The sequence below is a fragment of the Nilaparvata lugens genome, unplaced genomic scaffold (genome assembly GCF_014356525.2).
Source record: "Nilaparvata lugens isolate BPH unplaced genomic scaffold, ASM1435652v1 scaffold5512, whole genome shotgun sequence".
NCBI lineage: Eukaryota > Metazoa > Arthropoda > Insecta > Hemiptera > Delphacidae > Nilaparvata > Nilaparvata lugens.
This window is the reverse complement of record NW_024091334.1, coordinates 24-17,866: the sequence shown is the minus strand read 5'-3', so window position 1 is coordinate 17,866 and position 17,843 is coordinate 24. Positions and strand designations below refer to the sequence as shown.

Here is a 17,843-nt window from a genome sequence, read left to right as displayed (position 1 = left end):
TGTGATTATTTCAATTGCAAACTGTTGATAACTGTTGATTCTATTAAATCATTCACTATGAAGAGCTCGTGTGTCTATTGCGTTATTGTCCTGTCACCAGCTGGCTCAGATCTTTGAATAGTAGTAGACTTGAGATGAGCGGGAACACTAGCGTCAGGTGATCAATTTTCATAACGGCAAGGAAAGTTGTGTGAGTGCGCCACACCAGATTTTTTACTCTAATATTGGCGTATGAAGGAGGCTCCTTTTTCCTTTTATATTATCCTTGAAATGCAAAATTTGCAAAAACCTTGTGTATATACCTAGACGCACAATTGAAAAAGGAACATACCTGTCAAATTTCATGTGAAATTTTCGCCGTAAATGCGCAACATATAAACATTTAACCATTTAAACATTTAAACATTTAAACATTTAAACATTTAAACATTTGAACATTTAAACATTTAAACATTTAAACATTTAAACATTAAGAGAAATGCCAAACCGTCGACTTGAATCTTGGACCTCACTTCGCTCGGTCAATAATCTAAAATGTGATCTTACCCCAGTCAAGTTTATGAAGCCAATTATAATGTTTGTATAGATTTTATGATTTGAAATTAATAATTCACTGTTGAAATGTTAGGTTCGATCACACTGACAAGTACCCTGCGACCGCCAGGCTACAGTAAATACGTGTGTGGTGTGAAGGGGACGTCGAGGGTGGGGGAGAGGTCCGGCAGAGTGGTGGGGGGTGAAGATGCTGACCCAGCAGAGTGGTGCTGGCAGGCGGCGCTCATCAACTCACTCAACCAGTACCTGTGCGGAGGTGCGCTCATTGGCACTCAGTGGGTGCTCACGGCCGCTCACTGTGTCACCAAGTAAGCTCAAACAAAAATAACTCATCTGCATTAAAAATAAGAAAATTCAGTTATGCAGTGATGCTGCTGAGGTATAATATCCATTTATAAATAAGAATAGACTAGAATAGGTTAGAATGGATTAGAATATAATCATTTCTAATGATCAGCAGATACATAATAATACATGGATCATGTCTTCCTCACAAAGTGATTCTTTGGTCCTGCTGCCCTATTTTGAGTGTGAGGTATGTGAGATGAATGGTAATTCATTCCTTATGAAGGAGAATTTTGTTCTGTTGCACAAGGTTGATAGCTCTACTCAACCGGTACCTATACACACGGCAGTGCGAGTTAATTATCCTCGAGCTGTGTAAAGCTGCGTTTAAACCAAAGTTATTAACAGAATGCTAATAACTTAATTTTTATAGATTCTATTAGATTGAACGGAACTTGACAAACACATATGTTCATCATGTGTATGATAAGTTATGTTCAATCTAATAGAATCTATAAGGATTAATTTATTAACATTTTGTTAATAACTTTGGTGTAAACGCAGCTTAAGAGTGTAACCTTCTGTGTTGATTTTGGTTGTCTAATGAACAGAATGTTATTTAACATAGAACATTAAAAAGAAAAAAGGTGCAAAATTTAAAGAGTCGTCAGAGCGTGCACTACTTCAATAGGTGTACTTTTTGAGCATATTCTTCAATAATATAGTAACACAGGAAATAATGAGCACCTGTAATAAAATATTGAATTTCTTCTTCTGTATATAACAAATACACTTAATTTATTACGGTTTTATGACTGAATTTCCGTTTTATAAATTACATAAAAATTGAATAACAGGACTCAAAAATCATCCTGTATTTGAGGTTCAAGGGAGTGCAATAGATATTATTTTCTAAGATATAACATATCAAATCAAAATCATTTATTTTCATTACAAAACAAAATTTGTATAACAACATGAAATACAATCATTACAATCTGTAACATTCGTTTAAAAGACATAAATAAGTATGTTAAGTTTTTCTAACACAGTAAAAATAATAATATTCTGTACGTCTACCAGGATACTTTATCAGGTGCCAACTCTACGAACTCCTCAACAATGGGTAGACAAAAAGCTCATAATGATGTTCATGATTTTTTTTTAAAACTCCTTACATTCATCGCTCTGATACTTATACTTTGGCGATAGGTTGTATAAATTTTTACCAAACCCATGAAAACTATTCAGAGTAATAAGAAACACAAATTGAAATTGTCAACCACTTTTATCATCAAATAACATATTATAAACAGAACCTGGTTGGTTTCGTAGCTCTCACCAGCCACATATGGTATTTTGGCTGGTAAACCCAAAAAACAAGGTTCTGTTTATAGAGTACCTATTATTTTATGATAAAAATGGTTGGCGATTTCAATTTGTGTTTTTCATCATGAAAAAGTACCACATCACACACAACACAACTAGAATGTTATTTAGAGTAAGTTGTGAATTGCATTGTAACAATGTGTTTTGACGTTTAGCATTTTTGTGAATACATTTTTTTTCTGCATTTCATGCCGGCATAAATCATAATTCGAATATTGAATGTTCTTTAGAAAACTTGAATGAACTACATTATTTTTCTATCATGAATTATTTTATTCTTAGATGTGAAAGTTGTATTTGTGTGTTACAGCATAGTGCGTTCGGGTGACGCGATCTACGTGCGAGTGGGTGACCACGACCTGACCCGCAAGTACGGCAGCCCAGGTGCACAGACGCTGCGCGTTGCGACCACCTACATCCACCACAACCACAACAGCCAGACGCTCGACAACGACATCGCACTGCTCAAGTTGCACGGCCAGGCTGACCTCCGTGACGGTGTCTGCCTCGTCTGTCTGCCGGCGAGGGGAGTGTCGCAGGTCGCCGGCAAGAGGTGCACTGTCACCGGCTACGGCTACATGGGTGAAGGTGGGCATTCCACAATAAATCGAATTTGACAAATCATAATTATAGTGAAGTACACGTTATAATGGCAGTATTTGGTGCTGCCATCCTTTTCTATAATTCGACAAAGCAGATAGTGCTATGGATCCCTTTCTAGCTTTGCAATGTTTTCGGTTTGCCACAAATATTTAATTTTCACTTTTTCAAGTAAACAATCTTTAGGTCATCCGCCATTATTAATTTTGATTGTAGCAAAATACTAGATTAGACAAGTCGTATAATTGATTTTAAAATCTATTTTTCAACAAATGGAATAATATTTATATATTACGGTAATGTATGAGAACACGAATCATACTAGTCCAGTCAAATGGTCGTTTTTCAGAAACAGCCCCGGAAGAATTTTTCTTGACGGTTCTGTAAGTATTTTGGGGCGCTGAATTCGAATATGAAATTTTCTGACACCCCAGAGAGCGGCTTCACCCCCAAAACCCCCCAAAATTTCGGACTTTTTCATTTTCTCATTTAATCTCGAAAACCTCTAGTTTCTCAAGAAAAATTATCTCCGACTAAATTAAAGAAAATAAAATTCCCAATAAATAAAGTGGTCGCCCAGGACTCTGCCATTTTTGGTTCCTAAGCTAGGTACAAATTTTCAAAAAAGGGGTATTTTTAAGGGTTTTTCAAAAGTATGCAAACCCACCACTTTCACCCTATACAACTTGACAACTGAATCTTTTTCTAGTAATGATCAAAAACCACACATCACGTGAAGAACAATAAATTAATTCTGAACAGGATTCCTTAGGAATTTTCAAATTTAGTAGAGGGGGGAAGGGCAATACACCCAAAAATAGAAAATCATGTCCTACAGCTATTTCAATATTATAAGATTTCCAATAAATTTAGTGATCACCAGAACTCTACCATTTTTGGTTCGGAGCTAAGATTTAAAAAAAATATTTTTTTCAAAATTATGGGAATTTACCACTATTACCCTACATATTAGTAATTGCAGGTTATCAGTGATGATGTTCAATTGTGTTTTGTATTTGTATAAATATATGATTTGTAATTCCTTATCATAACTTGATAATACTCCAAGTTGTATAGGGTAAAAGTGGTAGATTCACATAATTTTGAAAAAAATCAATTCTTGAAAATTCGTAGCTCTGAAAATAAAAATGATAGAATCCTTGCGACCACTCAATTTATTGGAACATTATTATCTTATTTTTTTTACTGAATGCTTTTCCTCGAAAAACTCGAGGTTTTCGAGATTGAACAAGAAATTGAAAAAACATTTTGGGGGTTTGTGGGGGTTTTGGAGGTGAAGCCGCCCTCTGATGTGTCAAAAAATTCCAGACTCGAATTCAGCGCCCCAAAATACATATAGAACCGTTAAGAAAAATGTTTTCCGGACCAGTTTTTGAAAAGTGACTTTTCAACTGGACTACTGATGAATTAAGTGATATATATTCAAACTTCGTATCTTGTGAAATACGTGAGGTAAAAAATCTGATAAGTAGTCTAAATTGTAGAGAATTTTCTCCTCTTTTCACTCCTTGAATCATTTTTTCTGATTTCAATACCGTTCAAAAGTTACAGCCAATTGAAGAAATGATGATTTTCATTCTCTCATTTTCTTTGCTATTTTGCTGTTATTCAAGAGTCTCTAGTAAATAGAGTATGATACATGAAAGAAACTTGCGATTGGTCTTAAATGAAAGATAATTTCATGCTCTATGAGCTTATTTGACTTGAATATATATTGCATCAATGTTTATTATCGAAAACTGTTGAGACTGTGAAAATGAGGAAAATATCGCCAAATTCTTGAATATTTTAAACAATAGTATCATACTACACGCTTATATTTTAACAATTGGGGACTTCAATGCGGATGCTATACATTGGAACAATCTAACCTTTGTGTCGGGGGCACACTATTATCCTCTCAAAAGAGCGGAGGCAATAATGCAATTTGTTGAGGATGTCTGCTTGGAACAGTTTAATCACTCTCCAAATGAAGACCGTGCACTTGATCTTGTATTGAGTAACATCAAAGACGTCCAGGTGTCATACAGTGTTGATCCATTTGTGACACCTGACGACTGACTATCACTGCCCCTTCTCGATCCTTCTGAGGGGGTTTGGAGCTGCTCCTCAGGCTCTTCGGGAGGCCAAATACGTGTTTGGCGGTGGTAATTATGAAAGGCTTTACAGTGAGATCAGAGATGCCTGCTGGGATACGGTCACCAATGTTGACAATCCAAATGAAGCTGTAGAAAAGCTGAATGACATAATGATTCGGGCAATGGATGTTTCTATTCCTAAACGTACACCAAGGAAACTCAAATACCCCTCCTGGTTCTCTTTTAGGCTGATAAAACTTATGAAGAGGAAAAGAGCTGCTCACCGAGTCTACAAAAGGAGTGGCCATATTTCACATTATGAAAAATTCTCTGTCCTGCGAAGAGATGTTGAAATTTAGATGGAAATTGATAGAGTAAAAAAGATTACGAAAGCAGAGTATGACCTTCAGAGTCAGCCTAAACGATTTTGGAAATATATCAAGGAGCATAGAACTGGATCTTGTGCAACATCTATTACAATCAATGGATCAATTGTGGCTGACCCAGGGACCATTTGCAACGAGTTTGGAAAATACTTCACTTCACTCTGTCAACGGTCATCTAATTCAGCATGCAATATCACTACTGACCAATTTGCCTCTCTGTCCTTTGGAATTCCGATTGTTGACGAGGCTGATGTTCTGCTATTGGGGGCTTGAAGGGTGGATCAGCTATTGGACCCAGTGGAATCCCTAATTTGGTGGTCAACGGTGTTGGACATTTGTTGTCTCCAGTTCTTGTCCATGTCTTCAATTTAAGCCTGGTTTCTGGAATTTTCCCTGAAGTTTGGAAGAAGGCAGCTGTGACACCTATACCTTAGAAGGGACATTTCAATGATATCCCAAATTTTCGGCCAATCTCAGTTTTAGATCCTTTTGCCAAAATTATGGAAATGATAGACAGGGGTGCCCACAAGGGGGGGAGGGCATGGCGCAATTTGCGCCATCAACATTTTTGGGGGGGGCAAGATTTTTTTATATTTTATGTCAACATTTTGAATCATGACTAAAAATCAAGGTATTAAATAGAGATATCCTAATGTAGTTAATTTTAATACTTTTTCCCACCTTTACAATGTTATATTCTGCAAAGTGTAACTCAATATAAAGCATAAAAAATACAATTGATAATAATATGTTGTATGCAGGAATTTTAGTAATTTTAAGCCTATGAGTTTAAAGGTAAATCTTTGAAAAAAAATAAATTATAACTTCATCATCCATATTATTCTGATTTCCTTGCTTAATTTTAATTTTTAATGGTCCTGTGTTTGAGTTTCCTGCTGTTGCAACCTAATTTTCTTAAAAGCACAATGATAAGTTAAATTGTAATGTACATTTTAATCTAATAATTATTTAATTTCGAAGGCGTTTTATGATGATACTATCAGGAACCCGTGCTTCGCAAGGATCTATTTTCAAACTTGATAATCTGAAAACTTGACTTAATGGAATTTTAAAGAACTTAAAATAGGTCTAAAACCATCCTTGGTTAATTAAGAATCTAGCCTATAAGCAAAATTTCAAGTTAATTAGTAAAGTAGTTCAGACGTGTTGATGCGTCAAACATAATTTTCCTATCCCATACGTGTATAAGCAACTCTTTATTTTATTATAGATATGGTTAACGATTGCAAGAGATAGGAGTGTGGAACAGAATAGTTGTGAAACTATGATAGCGCCAGAAGTGTCTCAAACACAATAGTAGGTACTACATGAACTTTTTGAAAGTGATTTGAAAAAAAATGTTGAAACAACAGAACTGAAAGTTGTCAACCTTATCATTCTACCTCCATTAGAGGCTTTTGTTTGAGCCGAAAGAAATCTTCTATCTTCTATATATATAAAAAAATGAATGTCTGTTTGTGTGTTTGTTCCCTATGACTTGAAAAATACTTGACTTAACGGCATGAAACTTTGGGAATATGTTGTGTGAATATTGGGGATGGTTTCTGACCAGAAATTTTAACAGGGTGGCTAATAATGATTATTTATTAATCTATTTTACAGACCTATGTTTTCGAAATTGTCGGCCTAGAGGCTACCGAAGAACGAAAAGATGATCATGATTCAAGATGATATTGAGATAATATGATTTAGCATCTAAAGTTACCAGCTGTAATAAACACGTCACCCTATGATAAATTGTGTAGGCTACTGATATTACAACGGTAGTTTGAAGTTGAAGTGTAGTTGATTGGTTCCAGCTGTAGATAATGGTTCCTTAGAAGACCTATACAAATAATTATCACTCCCCTATCATTGAGTAACCGGAAAATGTTGGAAAAAATTATTCACCTCATGGAAGAGAGTTGTTCATATTGCATTTATTATTACTGAAGAATGTCAGAATAGTTCACAATTTTTCGAATTTAGCTTAGCTTATTTTCATCCTGAAAATCCTAAAATGGAAGATGGAAAGAATATGTAGCCTAATTCCTGGTGATGATTTATCGTACATCACATACCGGTATTTCCTGGACCATCTATTGACAATCAACAACTATGAAAACGTTGAACTCATCTTTGAAACACTAATTTATCCTATCTATTTTTTTTTTAAATTCAACACTTTACTGTTAGATATTACTACCAATTGATTGAGAAGAATATGTTTTGGGAATAATGAATGCTGCATGACTAAGCACATAGGAAGTCCGTATTTAGATGTGAATGAAAATATTGATTGTCAGATAAATTTCATGATTCACCAAATAAAGTGAAGTATACATTGACTTTTGGCGGTACGAAGTTTGCCAGGTAAGCTAGTTGTAAATAAAGCTTTATTATTAATAGTCAACACTGAAAAAAGACAGGCTCAATTACCAGGAATACTATAAATTCTGTGAAGGACAAGTAAGCCATTAATTTTGATTAGTTTAATCACTTACATTATGGACAATCAATACGTATGACATTCATTAGCTACAAAATAAAAAACTTTGATTGAAGTGACCCCGACTACTACAATATGAATAACCATTTAGATCAAATAAAAGATATTACTCACATCTCTCATCAACTCGTACTTCTTGTTCACAAAATATTAACACAAAAATAAGAGTTATATTGAATGAACTCACGGCTAGTACTCAAGTTTGTCTTTTTCTGGCCATGCTACAAATGATATAGGTTCATGTTTGACATCTTGTTTTTGTAATCTTGTTTTCTATTAAGAAATTTTTCAATGTGATTTTTGTTTGCAATAAAATTAAAAAAAAAGAATCACCAACAAACTCTTAACCAAAGAAAATCTCTGTGCTCTGTTCCAATCGGAATGTATGAGACTCATACAACAATGGAACAAACACGTTGCTAGTGCTTTCGATCCATGGAAAATTAAATTCGATCAGCTGATTGATGAAATTATTTTAAGCTTTCCAATGATTATAACATATGTTAGAATATCATGTGTCAATTATCTCAGTTCCATATGGCATTCACCTTACCATGTTCATAACCTTACTAAATATGATCCTTTTTCATCCTTTGGAACCCTTAGAGGCAAAATATCTCAAAATCCGTTCTTAGTGCGCGTCTAGCATGTTTGAAGAATATTTGTGCAAAGTTTCAAGTCTGTAGGACAATTAGTTTGAGCTGTAGTGTGATTTTACATCAAAATTTTCGAAAAATGCCCTCTCCTGGACCCCCCTGTGCTCCTGATCAAAATTTTTCTGCATAGATCTAATTTTTTTCGTAGCTGAACAAAAAAGTTCCTTATGACTTTGCTGTGCAATGAGCGGTTAAAAAGTTCAAAATTTTTGGGGGGCCCCAGCTCCCTCAGGGGGGCAAATTTCTGAAAATCCTTTCTTAGTGGATGTTTTCAGGCTACCATAAACAATCGTGCAAAATTTCAAGTTTTTAGGCTCAGTAGTTTGGGCTGTGGTGTGATTTCATCTGTCTGTCGGGGCTTAGCCTTTTATAAGTATAGAGATTAATGTCTCTGAAATGGGAATGCAACCTAATTTTCTTAAAAGCACAATGATGAGTTAAATTGTGATGTACATTTTAATCTAATAATTATTTTAATTTCGAAGGCGTTTTATGATGATATTAATGTCTCTGAAATGGGAATGCAATTATAAACAACATCGCAAACTAAAAGAATCTCTTCTTTTATGTGAGATGAATGATTTTTGTAAAAATATAATCGTGAAGTAAGATACGTTTGATTCAAAAAATCAAGAAATTTTCGATATTTTTCTCATTTTTACAGTCTTGACAGTTTTTCGATATAAACAGTGATGCAAGATCAATTTATGGCAACTCAGCTTATAGAGCATGAATTTTCTCTCATTTAAGACCAATCGCAAGTTTCTATCATGTATTGTACTAATTTTAGAGACTCTTTAATAACAGTAAAATCGCAAGAAAAGTGAGAAAATAAAGATCATTCAATTGGCTGTAACTTTTTAACGGCATTGAAAACAGAAGTATAATTCATGGGAGTGAAAAGAAGAGAAAATTCATCAGAACCTCGACTACTTTCTGGACTTTTTATCTGAAGTGTTCCACAAGATACGCGACGTTGCATATGCGAGACTGTGAAAATGGGGGAAATATCACAAATTTCTCGCACATTCAAAGTTGTGTATCTTGTGGAACACTTCAGATAAAAATCCAAAAAGTAGTCCTGCGCGACCAGTCAATTCATTGGAAATAATATTTTATTATATTTAATATTATATAGAGAATGATTTATCTCGTTAAATTCAAGGTTCTCGAGATTAAATGGAAAACTTAAAAAAGTCCAAAATTTTGGGGGTGAAGTCGCCCTCTGGCGTGTGAGCAAATTTCAGATTAGAATTTAGCGCCACAAAATACAGATAGAACCATCGAAAAAAATTCTTTCGGGTCTGTTTCCTGAAGAACGACCATTTGACTGGACTATAAGTTGTTATCCTAAATTAAGCGAGCAATTTCTGTATATCTGTTAGTATTTTTCTATTTTTATATCTGGTTATCTGGTTATATGGTTATTTATGTTCAACGGATCTCGGAAACGGCTCTAACGATTTTCACGAAATTTGGAATATAGTAGGTTTATGATATCAAAATTTGATTGCACTAGTTCTCATCCCTGAGAAAACTCCTGAAGGACATGAAAAGGATAATTCATCCTTGGAAAAACAGATGATGATTTCGTCGTCTGTCGATAACAGAAGATGCGTGTGCCTGTGTGGGAGATCAGCTGTATAATCAATTAGCTCATCGTATCTCGCGAGAAATCTAGAAATTTTAATTGACTCGATCAAAATACAGTAATCTGATTTGTTGACATGAGATGGTATATAATTATCATAATATTCAAAGTTAATCATTACTCTACAGTTCTAAGTGATTAGTGAGTGTTATTTTGTTATTCAATTTGGTATGTAAACAATCTAAATTAGAACTTTTATGTTTTCAAATATTTGGACTGAAAATTTCACTTGAATTCAAGTCTATGAAACATAACCTACTTTTTGGAATATTAAATATTCCAACTATAGATTTTATAGTGAATAAATCAAAATTCGGGGAAGAAACAGTTTTGGGCTTTGCCTGTTACTCCTTCCCCAATCATTTCAAAGAATTGAGTTCTGTTTATCAATGAATAAATAACGAGCAAAGCTTGGTGCCTTGATATTTGGTATTAATAGATAGAATTTACAAAATGTACTTGTTCAGATGATATCTTTATTCCAAAAACCAAACCATTGAAGATACAAGTTCGACTTGTGTTATTATTCACTCCTGTAATGTTAAAAAGTAAATACTACCAACAACACAACATCAGGGACAACCTGTTCCAATTTATGATAAATATCGGGGCACCGAGCTCCGCTCTGGGGTACCTACAAAAGCATATAAAAATTATTAAGAAAGAAGAAATTCTAATAAATATTCATAGTTCATATTGAAAGGTTCTATCTAATCACAGTGGATTGAGATTAATTCTCTCTCTCAAAGCATGTTAAATTTTAATCCTGATTAATTTCACGAGAACCAAATCACAGAAGACCATCTCAAAAAGATAGCTTATCTGATTGGTTCTACTGGAATTAATCAGGATTAAAATTTAACCGGCTTTTGTACAACTGCCACTAAGTACCTGAGTACTTAGGTACAAAAGTTCAACAGCTGAGTCATAATTTTGTGTGAGTCCTACACACATGCACTCGCTCACTCACTTCCATTATCAACAGACGACGAAATTATCAGCTGTTTTTCCAAGGATGAATAAATTCTTTCAATGTTCTTCAGTGAGTTTCCCCAGGGATGAGAACTAGTGCAATCGAATTTTTATATTATAAAAATACTATGTTCTGAATTTCGTGAGAATCGTTAGAGCCGTTTTCGAGATCCGGTGAAATACAAACATATAAACATCTAAACATCAAAACATCTAAACAGAAATTCCTCGTTTAATAGTATAGGATTTAGAATACCTAAACTTGCCGACATTATATATTGTATGAATAAAATCGTTCCAAATTTGTATGAATGTTAACCAAAATTGCTATGCAATATTCTTTTGCAATAAAAGAATATCAATGATATTATTCAACTTTTTATAAGTAACCTCTACATTTAAGAAGCAAAGCCTCCCTCACTTATCTTTTAATATCCAATTAAAATATTTGTAATGTAGTTATTCCTGATGTAATGTAGTACTTTTTAGTCCTTCCGAACAAGAACGGGTGCACTGCTAGTCTCAAAAAGATACTTTATTTCTATTTTAAAAGAGATAAGAAACGATGGTATATATTTTTACAATATTATGAAAACAGAAAGAATTCCTCACAAGAACAAAGGTAAATAATGTCCTTTGGAAGATTAGAATGTAAGATGTGAATTTTATTGTCATACACTGACTAATGCAAAAAACTAAAGGGTTGGGAATTACACTTGGATTGGGGGGGGCTTGCGCCATTGCCCTTGGGGGGGCTGGGCACCCCTGATGATAGATCATGGACACATTTATCGGAATGTTGAGGGACGCATAAGTACACATCAGCATGGTTTTATATCAGGCAGTTCAACAGTGACCAATTTGGCGAATTTTCTTTCAAGTGCTGGCCCTTGTGTTGAACAAAGTGTGCAGGTTGACGTAATCTATCTCGATATGGAAAAAACATTTTGTAAGATGCCACATGATCGTCTCATCAATAAACTGGCTGGTTTTTAACCATGCTCTCACAACATGGATTTCATCTTACCTCAACTGCAGGAAATTTCATGTGAAATACAACGGTTGCAAGTCTACTGAGTTTGAGTCCTTATCTGGTGTCCCCCAAGGCTCTAATCTTGGACCCCTGCTCTTCAATCTCTTCATAAATGATATAGTGGATGATCTAGAATGTGAAACCCTCCTGTATGCAGATGATCTGAAAGTCTTCTGGAATATAAACTCTGGTGAAGATCAACAACTTCTTCAGCAGGATATTGATCATGTGATCAAATGGTCAAGGGAAAAACCAATGTTCATGAATACTAAAAAGACATTGGCAATGACATTCACCAGAAAAACTGTCCCATTCATAGCTACATACAAGATTGAAGAGGAAGATGTCAGAAGAGTAAATAGTGTTCAGATCTGGGAGTTCAATTTGATCCCAAGTTACTGTTCACTTCACAAGTGGAGAATGTTGTGGCCAAGGCTAGTAAGAAGCCTTGTTGCCATGTTTATACATGCTTGCATCCATGGTCAAATTACCGTTGGTGAACGTGGGATCGAGTTGATTGTACCGACTCGACATTTTAGACGGTTTCATGTGTTCAAACCTGTTATACGAAGCTACACAGCGCCAGTAGAAAGAAGCATTGGAAGTGCAAATAGGCTTTCTGAAAGAATGGACTTTTTTGTGCCAGTGAAGGTTTTTAAAGCAAAGCTTAAGTCTCTTACAGAGTATCTTTTTTAAAGCTGGAAAATTGCTATACTGATCTTTGCATGTCACAATTTCACGACACAAAGCTATTTGATATTTTCAGCAACTCGAAGACATTTATATCAATGTACCTGAACTTTTTCTCTTTTCATTTTTGACTTGTGCAACTTACAAAGGCCTTGAGCTGTCATTCTGCACGTTAAAAACCTACTATTATTCTGTATATTTAGATGTATTCTAATGATCATTCACCTCACGTGAAAGAGGATAATCTGTTCTTCAAATCAAGACCAAGTTCAATTTTTTGTCATTTTGGGTTACTGAGATAAACAGTTTTGAATAAAGAAATTGGTTATTTTTTGTGTACGGTACTGAAAATATAGGCTAAGTACACTCGAGAAGGAATTTTTCATTTTTTCGACCGAATTTGACTGTGATTCATGATTTTGAATCATCGTGACGAGCTGAGAAGAATGAGCTTTAGTACGAAGAGAGCTGACCATTCAGTCGAAAGTTATAAGTATTTAAAGTTTTGATCCTTGACGTATCCTTATGGGTGCCCCCCACCCAAAACAATGGAATTAAGTGTATCTAACGGGTGATTCTCATAGAACATAACCCCCTTCAGATGATTTCAGCCGAAATATGTTTTTTTTTTTCAAGAAGGCCTTGGAAAGGTATTATATTGAAAAATTTTTATTTTGACTGAAGGATTTGATTTTCTGTTTTTGGGTGTATTCCCCCTCACCCACTACTAAATTTGAAAATATAAGGAATCCTGTTCAGAATTAATTGATCTTTCATGTGATGTGTGGTTTTTGATCATTACTTGAAAAAGATTCGAGTTGTTTAGGGTAAAAGTGGTAGATTGGCATAATTTTGAAAAACCCTTGAAAAATACCCCTTTTTTGAAAATTCGTAGCCCTGTTACCAAAAATGGTAGAGTCCTGCGTGACGACTCAATTTATTGGAAATTTCATTCTCTTCAATTTAATCAAGAATGATTTTTCTTGATAAACTGAAGGTTTTCTATTTTAAATGGAAAAATTGAAAAAAGTTCGAAATTTTGGGGTTTTTGGGGGGTTTGGGGGTGAAGTAAATTTGCTCTGGCGTGTCAGCAAATTTCATATTCAAATTCAGCGACCCAAAATACTTACAGAACCGTCGAGAAAAATTCTTTCGGGGCTGTTTCCTGAAAAACGACCATTTGACTGGACTAAAATGGCATTTTGTCTAAATTGGCAAAGTTGATATCTTTGACCATCCTTGACTCATTCCGTTCTCAAAAACAGACTTCAGTTTCACTTACCACTATAGGTTACCGGTACCGGTATGAAATATATTATACCGGTACATTAAAATGTTATTCCAGAATATTTTCTAATATTTAGATTATATAGAATATCAGGTATATTTTTTATAAGTTAGATTTCTATTCTTTTATTACTCTTTCAAGAGAAGTTGAAATGTAATTCCTACCAAATAACTCTATTTCTGTTGATTTGGAGTTCAGATTGTTAAATAAAAGCTATTTAAACTAGCCACCAAGGAAATTTGTAAACTGTGGGCTATTTCAAATGTGTGAATCTATAATAAAATGTGCATGAGGAATGTGTAAACACTATATGGACTATATGTAGGCAATATGTGGACGGCAGGATAAACCTCCACCAATTATGTAAGCAATATGTGCCTACACCGAGTATGTAAAGGTGGGAAATGAAAACAAGAAATGATCGTACTGGGTTTGATAATTAAAACAAAACAATAAATTATTAGTACAAAATTAGAATTAGAATTAGAAATTATGAAATAACAATAAATATATGAATATTTCAAGGGCTACTCGCTTGGCTGCTAGTGAAGATTAATTTTGTTGTGATTATGGAAAAATTAAAACAATGACTCAGTAGTCACCTACCTTTATGATAATGGCCCCCAATTTGGCATCCACGGGTTAATCGCGACGTTAATTATTAATGCAAAATAAATAAAAAAACTGATCTAATGAAGTGGGTTCAGATCCCTTCTTATTCAATAATACAATTCTCTTTAAACTGCCCGAACTGTGACAGGAAAACTGTATTATAAAACAAGAACAAAATCTATCCCCTTCACCAGAACAGCCGGACTTTTACTCTCAATCCTAACGAACGAGCTCACACACACTAGTAAAATTTTTGGGTATTAATATATAACTCAGTCAATGCCAAAAATGAAGCCATTTCAAATACATATTTTTATCAGTCGCACAAGCCGAGCACGATTGTTATGAAAAACAAAAGAGAAACTACAATAATTTTGATAACAAGTGAAATAAACAATCTTTCTGTCGATGACAAAACTGTTCAAAGGCAGAAACACCGTTCATTAAACTTTTCGTAAAATAAAACTCTAAAATCCTGATCAATATGAGATAATATATGAATCATATATATGTCCCATATGACCAGGTGACACATCACCCATCCCGCTGAAAGACTCGTCCCTGAGTCTGTAGTCAAGAGGGGAACAAAAAAAAAAATAAATAATAATGATTAAACAAAATAATATACTCGGGAAACAAACGTGTGCCTGATTGACTTGATAATGCTACTATACATTGAAATCAAACTTTTACATAGAAAGGTAGGTTACTCAAACTAAATTACAAACATTCAAATCAAATTCAAAACGAAACTATGCTGCACAATAACATTGATTATATATGAAACTAACTTTCAATATTATACACATTAATATCATGAATATTCAACTTATTATAAAAAGAAAATCTCAATTGACAATAATTTATTTGTGAATCAACATTGAACTACTTCAAAAGTTGCAATAAAAATCGAAGAGAAAAAAAAAACTTTATAAGTACATTATGACTCATAACTATATAGTCAGGAAAAAAAAACAATAAAACAGTTAATCCATCAAAAAGTAACTATATAACTCCTAACTATCGATTATATGTATCTTGGGTTGTGCTACCGTTACAGCAGATAATTTACACACATACAACTTGATGCCTAAATATGCACAGAATAAAGTTAAAAACCCTAACCAGCCAAATAATATATAAAAAACAAAACTAGAGGAATTTACAACATCTCCCCAAGAATTTGGAAGATCTACTTTGTGAAATATATCTGACGATATTACGTCTTGAACTGTAAATTCCGGAACCTTATATCTATATCAGTTTTTAAAATTTCGCTAAAATTAACAAAATTAGGATTGAAATGCGGTTGCAAAACATCAATTTTTAACGAATTAAACTTAACCCAATGCAAAGGTAAGTAATGGAGAACCTGAGGTTGTTTATCAACATTTGCGTCACACGGAAAAGTCTTTCTCACCATTATTCTCCCGCCGACCGAAATCTCGCAATGACAGGGTAAAACCACATACATTGCTCCCGGAATAGGTTGAAGATGATGAAACGAACCTCCCTCGCAAGTGACTGTAGTGTTGGCCTGTATATTCGCGACGATATACTCCGAAGGCGAAAATTCGACGATCTCCAACTCCTGCTTAGCTGGACGACAGCTTAAACTGCAATATTGTTGGATGTCCTTCAGCTCTGTCGCCGCAAACAAGTGATGCATACATCTTGATGACATATGTCCTCCATGCACCAGCCGCGGAAGATAGCATAAGAAATCGTCCTGTGCCCGACAAGAAGAGAGATGATCTCCCGAGATGACCTGAATCTCACCGTCCTCCTGTCTCCGCGCCAAAACGAAATCCTGCTGCTGAAGCTGACAAATCTGGCCGTCGAAATACATAGGTGTCCTCACATACTTGTGCAATTGAAACTGTCCGCCGATGCTGACCAACGGTACTTTTAAGCTAAGCACCATGGAGTTCTCCTTCACCACGCAAGTCGTAAGTGGAAGATCAAAATATCGCTGCAAATCCGATAGAGGTATAGCTAACTGGTGTCCTTTCGACTTATATCCTTTCTCCAATCTGAAGAGATCTGAACGTAATAAATTGGGGTGTACCAGCGAAAAGGGTAAAAGCTTTTTATCACAGCGTTCCTTCGCAGTATTTATGAATTCCTGCCGTGATAAAATATTTACATGTGAGTAGAGGTGAAAATGTAAGTTAATAACTGGTTTGTGAACAGTGTTTTCTCCTCCGATACATTCTGTTGTACGAATAATCTCATACTGTCTGTTAATTTGCTATACGCATCGTGAAATTGCTGAGAAAAATTTCCAGCAAACTGCCTCAAGTTGCGAGAAATCCGAATTAAATCTTTGTGGTCGTCTGCAACCAACCCTTGGAATGCGTTGAGGTGATCAGCTACATGGTTTTCGTTGAATTCCAGCTTATGAAGTTCCCCATCCGTCGCGACTGCGCAACAAAAATGAAGAAAATCGCCGACAACATCGATCGCTCTGGTCTTTCGTGAAGCTTGAGTTCCCAAACGAATTGAAGAGTTGAAAACAGCATGACTGTTGCGAAGAATTCCGTTTGTAGAATTATACAAAACTTCTACCGCATCCGCTAAACTGCAATCCTCTTGTTGACAGTTAGGCCAGAACACCCTTTCCGCCTGCAAGATGTCGAGCTGAGCTGCCGGGAAATCTACCTCGTATGTTAGTGGAACCGATGATTCATACGCTACAGCGTGACGTAGCTCCTTGTAGAAAACTCCCGCGAAGACCCTGACTGCCTCCAGTTGCGCCGTGAAAGTCGTGAGAATGAGAAATGACGCAAAATGTACCATAATTGACATGTTTATGCGTAACAGAACCTCTTACAAACAAAAAAAACTCTACTTGAAGCAACCGCAAATAAATCGTAATAAAAAAAATCAAGAGAAACGTTTACAATAATATTAATAAACTCGACGTGAATATTACAATTAACAACTGGACTGGCTGGTTAGCATATATTATTAATCAGAAACCTAGAAATGATACAATTTATTAGAAGTGCATAGGCCTATATATATATACTGGAACAATTCTGAAATCAGAACAATATATGAGTCATATGAAAACAAAATCACAATCATACAATAAATAATCAGAATATAAAAACTT

At 34.9% G+C, this 17,843-nt stretch overlaps 2 protein-coding genes across 2 annotated transcripts; one reads left to right on the top strand and one right to left on the bottom strand.

The window, feature by feature from the left end:
* Positions 1–628: 628 nt before the first annotated feature.
* Positions 629–2,846, top strand: LOC120356009 (protein masquerade-like; the record flags this gene model as incomplete). The annotated part of the gene is made up of 2 exons (XM_039444787.1): positions 629–863; positions 2,540–2,846. Coding segments are annotated over 2 exons (542 nt in total), but the record flags the coding sequence as incomplete, so codon positions are not given.
* Positions 2,847–15,924: 13,078 nt separating this feature from the next.
* LOC120356010 lies at positions 15,925–17,418 on the bottom strand. Its single transcript, XM_039444789.1, has 2 exons — positions 17,287–17,418; positions 15,925–16,658 (listed from the first exon to the last, which is right to left on the bottom strand). Exon 2 carries the CDS (start codon positions 16,647–16,649, stop codon positions 15,945–15,947), a length of 705 nt encoding a protein of 234 aa, XP_039300723.1. The 5' UTR covers positions 16,650–16,658; positions 17,287–17,418; the 3' UTR covers positions 15,925–15,944.
* Positions 17,419–17,843: the final 425 nt, after the last annotated feature.

What these genes read in the sequence shown, in the direction of transcription:
- LOC120356010 (XM_039444789.1), bottom strand. Translation starts at nt 16,649, where the DNA reads ATGGTGCTTAGCTTAAAAGTACCGTTGGTCAGCATCGGCGGACAGTTT.